Genomic DNA, 7,381 nt, shown 5'->3' with positions numbered 1-7,381 from the left:
AAGGAAGGAAGGAAGGAAGGAAGGAAGGAAGGAAGGAAGGAAGGAAGAACACAAATTCTAAAAATTATAGACCAATGAACTAGAATTCAATTTCAATTCCTGGAAAAATTATAGAAAGGATAATTTAAAAGATAGTTGGTAAACATCTAGTAAGGGAGACAGTGATTACAAAGAGATAGCTCCTTCCTGAACAAATATGGACAGGTAGCTATGTTTGTTTATCAAGAACAGGTCATAACAAACTAATTTCATTTACCTTTTGACAGGACTACTAAACTAATAAACTAGTTGATAAGAACAAAACTGTGGATATAAATTTACCTATATTTTAGCAAAGATTTTGATAAGGCATCTCATACTGTTCTTGTGGGCCCCAAATACCATTTGCCAAAAGTGCATTCTGACTCCAACCCAGATATCCATTCAACAAGGATTATGGCAAGTGATTAGCAAAGGTCTGGGAAAGTAGGTGGTCAGCATTTAGGCAGTTCAGCAATGGGTAATTCGTATCTATTTACAGAAAGATTAGGTTGTTGAAGAAGGAAGTACAGTTACTGAAGTGATTAGTGTATCAGGTGGGGATCCAATCATGGAATTAGGAAACTATGTTTGAAAAAGCACTAAATTTAGAGTTGGGAGTCAGGCTCTGGCTCCTCTCTTAGAGAATCAAATCACTCTCACTTTCTGGATCTAAGTTCCTCTCCTATAAAATGAGGGGACTGAGCTAGACGACCTTAATACCATTCAAATCTAAATGTATTATCTCTTAATCCCTAATATGCCTTTCAGTTCTAAATCATATGCACCTAGGACAAAAAACTAAGAACCTAGTGACTATGGAACTAACATATCTAATAAATGAAATATCCAGGTCAGAGTAGAACAAACAATAAAACTGACTCGATGCTAAGTTAATGAAAAAGGTCCCATCTGAGAAAGATAAAAGAGCTTAGGAAGAGAGAAAGGTGAATATAATTACTGATAGAGAGGTCAAAGGAGCACCACTGCAGAAGAAATTGGGGGGGGGGAACCTGGGCTCTAGTGAAGGTTTTAACTATAATATCTTTCCTTTTTTGCCATTGGTTGTGATGAAATTTAGGAGCACTGATGGATTCATTTTAATCACATGGTCTGATATTTTCTTCTATTCCATAAAGGGGAAAAATGTTACTGTAAAGGTAAAAATAAGTTTGAGTAACCAAATAGAAAATTATTCGCCTGAAAGAACTAAGGCGTGTTCCTATGTAATACTAACATTGGAGAGTTTTAAATTATATTGTAATAGTAATGGAATTTCAAGATCCCCCTGTATTGGCTTGGTTTTTGGATTGATTGTGTTAAAACCCAGAGCTTGTGAATCCCACTTGTGGGATGGACTTGTTGATGTGAAAAGAGAGTGCTGAACTGGGAGGGGCTGGTGACATAAATTTAGAGAGACACAAGCAAAGAGAGAGGCAGAAGAATTTTTTGGAAGCAGCATCGTGCAGGCAGAAATGGAGAGGATTGCTGAGGGCCAGTTTGAACTGCCCAGGTCTTTTGAGAGCTGCCACCCAGAGCTGCCAAGGACTGAGGAGACATGGCTGTTATGCTGGTACTTTGTCTGTTTTGATGCTGTTTTGCCAGATTTGTCCACTGGTGAAAGACAGTCCTGTTGTTGCAGAGGTTCTGGAACATTGCTGTTGGTTCAGAGCTCCTGAGACTGTTCTGCAGACAGAGAGTGAATGCTGTCCACTGGTGAAGGACAGTGCTGTTGTTGCAGAGGTTCTGGAACCTTGCTTTTGGTTCAGAGCTCCCATAATGTAATGCCAAGCAAAGGCAATTTCCCAAGGTTCAAAATACCAGCATAGCTGCTCTCCATTTTATTCAGTGACAAATTAAGAACAGAGAAAATCAAAATATAGCATAATTCAAAATACAGCATTCACCAAGTGTATTTCAATCAAGTAATACTTCACCCCTGGACATTACATTCATTTAATCAATCACAAAGTCCCTCTTCTAAATACTACTCCACCCCTAGGCAGTACATTCATTTAGTCAATCACAAAGCCCCTCTTCTCAAATGGAGATTAGTTTCCAATCATAAGTAAAGTACATTCAATCACAGAGCACAAAAAAAGTAAAAAGTTTCCCACCCTTGTATTACAACTGAATAGGCCATCTACCCCAGAGTTACAACAAGCTTAAGCACAGCATTTAAGGTTTCAGGATGTCTGCAACAACAGCACTGTCCTCCACCAGTGGACAGAATTCACTCTCTGTCTGCAGAACAGTCTCAGGAGCTCTAAACCAACAGCAACGTTCCAAAACCTCTGCAACAACAGGACTGTCTTTCACTAGTGGACGAATCTGGCAAAACAACATCAAAACACACAGACAAAGTACCAGCATAACAGCCATGTCTCCTCAGTCCTTGGCAGCTCTGGGTGGCAGCTCTCAAATGTCCTGGGCAGCAGCAATCCTCTCCGTTTCTGCCTCCACGATGCTTCTTCCAAAAAATTCTTCTGCCTCTCTCTTTGCTTGTGTCTTTCTAAATTTACGTCACCAGCTCCTCCCAGTTGAGCACTCTCTTTTCACATCAACAAGTCCATTCCACAAGTGGGATTCACAAGCTCTGGGTTTTAACACAATCAATCCAAAAATCAAGCCAATACAGGGGGATCTTGAAATTCCATTACTATTACAACTATATACCAAAATAAGCTCAAAAAGGTATATAATTTATGCATAAAAGGTTATATAAGCAAATTAGAGGAGCATGGAAAAATTGCCTGTTACATCTATGAAGAAGGGAAGTGTTAATAACCAAAAGATAGAGAATATCTTGAAGTGAAATGGATATTTTTAAATTATATTAAATTTAAAAGTTTTTGCACAAGTGAAAACCAAAGCAACCAAAATTAGAAGGAAAGAAGTTGGGGCGGCTAGGTGGTGCAATGAATAGAGCACCGGCCCTGGAGTTAGGAGGACCTAAGTTCAAATCCAGCTTCAGACACTTAACATGTACTAAAAAAAAAAGTTAACTGGACAGAGGGAGGGGGAGCATTATAGCAAGTTTATCTGTTAAAGGTCTAATTTCCAAGTATGAGCCAAGTTCATATAAATAAAAGCCACTCCCCAGTTGATAAATGGTCAAAGGATATGGATAGGCACTTTTCAGAAGAAGAAATCAAAGCTAGATCATAGGGAAAAAATGCTCTAACTCACTAATGACTAAAGAAATGTTAATGTAAATTAAAAGAACACTAAGGTACCACTTTATATTCAATAGATTGGCTAAGATGACAGAAAAGGAAAATGACAAATACTGGAGATGTTATGGATAAATGGGTACTTTAGTACACTATTGGTGAAACTCTGAACTGGTCCAGTCATTCTGGTGAATAATTTGGAGGTTTGCCTGAATGTGCATACACTTTCACCCAGAAATACCAATACTAAGTTTATACCCTAAAGGGATAAATGAAAAAGGGGAAAATCCCATACGTACATAAATATTTATTGCAGTTCTTTTTGTGGTGGCTAAGAATTAGAAACTGAGGGATTGTCTATCAATTGAGGAATGGTTGAACAAGTTGTGGCATAAAATTGTGATGGAATACTATTGTGCTATAAGAAATAATGAGGGTGATGGTTTTAGAAAAACTTGGGAAGATTTATATGAGCTGATTGAAGTAAGCAAACTTGGAGAACATTGTACATCACAGAAAAATAACAATAATCAACTCTGAAAGACTTAGCTGTATGGATCCATGACAATTCCAAAGAACTAACAATGGAAAATACTATCCACCTCTAAACAGAGAACTTATGGATTCTGATTTCAGAAAGAAGCATATTTTTTCTTTATTGTTTTCTTGCTTTTTATACAAAATGTTTAATTGTAAATTTTTTGCATGACTTCATATGTTTAATAGGTATCATATTTCTTGCCTTCTCAGTGGGTAGGGGAGATGTAGAGGGAGAGAGAGAATTTGGAACTAAAAACACAAATTAAAATAATACACACATATATATATATACATATACATATATATGTATACACACATAATCTCCTTGATGATAGAATTATTTTGCTTTTACATTTGTATACCCAATGCTTAGCATAGTGAAAGCATGTAGTGTTTAATAAATGCTTTTACAATGAATGTTTCAATTTCAACATAAATGCCATCCTAAGCATCACTCAAGTGGATTTTTAAACTTTTAAAGACTTTCATAAGCTGATGTTCAGATACTCAAAGGATTGAATTTTTACCCTTTATGGAGAAGACAGGAATATTATACTATGTGATTAAAATGGGTCCATCAGTGTTCTTAAATTCCATCACCAATCAATGGCAAAAAAAAAGATATTGATGCATACATGACAGTTTTGATGCAATGACACAGGAAAAGTCTGGCACAGACAGATTAGGTGAGTAAAGTGGCCCTGCAAGAGAACCTCTTATATAAATCCATGGGTCTGCAAAAGTGTCATCCAGAAACTGTCATACATAATGCATAATAATAACTGTTAAAATTAAGGTAAAAAATTATTATTCAAAATTATTCAATACTTGCTAATCTAATAAGTAAAAAAAAACTTATTTAATAATTAAACTTTCAAATTACGTATTTTGTAAAGTTGTAACACTTATATTTATAAAGTTATTAAAGTTAAAACTCCAGTAAGACTTTTGGAACACATAATACACCAAATAATAACAGTCCTATTTAGTAACTCAAAAAGCCTTTGTGCCATATTTTATCATACTACTATAGAGATGGATAAGTTAAAGTGCTAGCTATTTACCTACCTGTGTTGTATAATAAATTACTAAGGCTATGGTCATTTTTGTTTGCATGCATCTGCCTAAAATATATTTCCCCCCTGAAATGAATTAGAATGACTTTTCTCCACTTACCTGATGTTTCACTTTCTGCCCATAAAGCTGCAGATCCAGACAAGGTTCTTTGAAGCTGACTGCGAGGCCCCTGTTTAGACTGAAGATGGTCAATGAGAAATGGGATTGGCTGGTCAGGTGTCTCTGTTATGAGTTTGGTCATCAGTTCCTGAAGGAAAAATAAGTAGCAAAAAAACTTATATATTTTTTAAATCACTATAATGATTTTACAGTGTATATATATAATGACTTTTTGCTGAGTGAGATTAAGTGATTTTGCCCAGGATCACATAGCTACTAAGTGTCAGAAGAGGGATTAGAAAAAAAAAGTCATTAAGGAGTCCATTTGTAGCATTTTTTTGTTTGTTTTATAGAATGACATTTCCACATCAAATATCTAGTTTAAATTCTTACATAGTAAATACAAGATCTAAACCTTCTAGGACATAATATACTCATATATAATTTTCCTTTGCAGACCAAATGGTAGAGGTGAGTAGGAACAATAATAAATAAAAATAAAATAAACATTAGCCAACATCATCTCCAAAATTTGCAATGATTTACAGTCCATACTCTGGAAATAATGGTAATAGATTGAGACTCAAGAGACCTATGTCCTATGCCTATATCTGCCACTTATAATGTGAACTTAGCAAGTCACTTCACCTGTCTAGGCTTCAGTTTCCTTATCTGTAAAATGAAAAAACAAAATGGTATTCTGGAAAGAACACTGGGCTTGGAGTCAAGAAGACCTGGGTTCAAAGTTTCCTCAGATAACTATTAGCTATGTGACCTTCTTCCCCATCTGTAAAACCAAAAAGGGGCTGGGTTCAGTGGCACCTAAATTCCTTTACAGTTATATTACATGGTTCTATTTTAAATATAGCAATAATAGTTATTCTCACTTGTTTTTCTCTAATTTTCACAATTCCCCTTTCTCCTTTCTCATCTATACTTTTACGAGTACACACGGTTTTGAGAATACTACACTGTTTGTCCATCGTTGTGTCTTGTCACACATATAGACAACAACATTGCCATTTACCAAATAAATAACAATGATAATGCATATCTTCTCTTGTTTTTCTTCTCAACGCATATGATTATGAGCAAGGTGAAAGAAAGGGTATCTAGGGCACATAAAGCTCAGATCCCTTGGCACCAGAACTTTCTGCATCCTGCATCCTAACTCCCTTAAAGGCTTGCTCCTTTCCCTAGGGTTTTAGTGCAAAATCCCAATTAAATGATGCTAGACAAAAGAAGATAAATTATAGGGAAAATGAGAATTATAGGGTTGGGGTGAAGAATACAGATAAAACAAAATGGAAATTATAGAGTCGTAGAGCTGGAAGGAACCTCGGAGATCTTCTAATACAATTTATAGTATCGTGATAGATGGCTTTTCTTTGAATGTTATTGACAATAATAATTTGCAAATTCAACAAGCATTTGTTGAATACTTGTGGTCTGTCTAGATGTTTAGGCATCCCAGTGGATACAGGGCTGGGTCTGGAGTCAGGAAAACCTGAGCTCAAATCTGACCTCAGACACTTGCCAGCTGTGTAGTCCTGGGTAAATCACTTAATCTATGCTTGCCTCCATTTCCTCAACTGTTAAATGGAGGTCATGCTGACACTGGGTTGTTGTGAGGATAAAATGAGATAATATTTGTAAAAGTGTCTAGCACATAGTAGGTGCTATGTAAATATTTATTACCTTTTCCTTCCATTTCCCAGTCCTCATAAGCTTAAATATAAAACACGTACAAATAATTATATGACAAAATAATGCACGGACAGTGCATCTGAGAAGTATAAGCAAAGATCTAAAGTGGAAAAGGTTATTGTTATCTGAAATGAAAGACATATAACTTTGGTTTTAAAGAATGGATAGGGGTTCAACATGCAGAAAGAGTGGGTAGGGAGGAGGAAGCCATTCCAAGTAGAGTTAAGAGAGTAAGTAAAGGCATAGGGGCTGGCCATGCCCACCTCAGAGTTTGTACAAGGTAAAACAAGGAGTTTATTTTAAGGAGGATAGAACAAGTGTATGAGATCAGTATGAGATAAAGAGTGGTGCTAGGTTGTGAAGAGCCTATAATGTTAGGTAAAGGAGTCTAAAATTTGTTTGGAAGGGTTAGAGTCACTGAAAGATTTTAAGCAGAGAGGCCACATGACTGGATCTGCGGATAAAGATCAAGTCTATGAGCAATGCTTGTGAAGGATAAGAATTTGGAGGACAGAGAGAGTGGGCTAGAGAGGCTACTGGGATAGTCCAAGCAGGTGGTCATGAGGTGTCCACTAGAGCAGTGGCAGCAAGAATAGAAATGAGGCAGATGGGTTTGAGAGATGTTTCTGAGTTAAGATCAACAGGACTTTAATTGGTTGCATGTATAAAGGATGAAAGAGAAGGAAGAGTCAAAGATAACATCAAGCTTAATGATGACATTATCACTAGTACCAAGATTCATATTTTTATTACTTTTAACAATAGGG

The 7,381-nt window shown here is 36.2% G+C and overlaps 1 protein-coding gene across 1 annotated transcript in view; it reads right to left on the bottom strand.

Moving 5' to 3' along the window:
* The window catches only part of CUNH8orf34 (chromosome unknown C8orf34 homolog), a 375,736-nt gene that overhangs the window by 297,349 nt on the left and 71,006 nt on the right, over positions 1-7,381 (bottom strand). Inside the window, exon 2 of the mRNA XM_069100085.1 lies at positions 4,908-5,055. Coding sequence (XP_068956186.1) covers positions 4,908-5,055 — 148 coding nt within the window. The remainder of the gene's footprint in view (positions 1-4,907; positions 5,056-7,381) is intronic.

The sequence above is a fragment of the Petaurus breviceps genome, unplaced genomic scaffold (genome assembly GCF_028583685.1).
Source record: "Petaurus breviceps papuanus isolate PSGF00001 unplaced genomic scaffold, PetGlider_PUasm1.0 38, whole genome shotgun sequence".
Classification (NCBI taxonomy): domain Eukaryota; kingdom Metazoa; phylum Chordata; class Mammalia; order Diprotodontia; family Petauridae; genus Petaurus; species Petaurus breviceps.
This window is presented reverse-complemented; position numbering and strand designations above follow the sequence as displayed.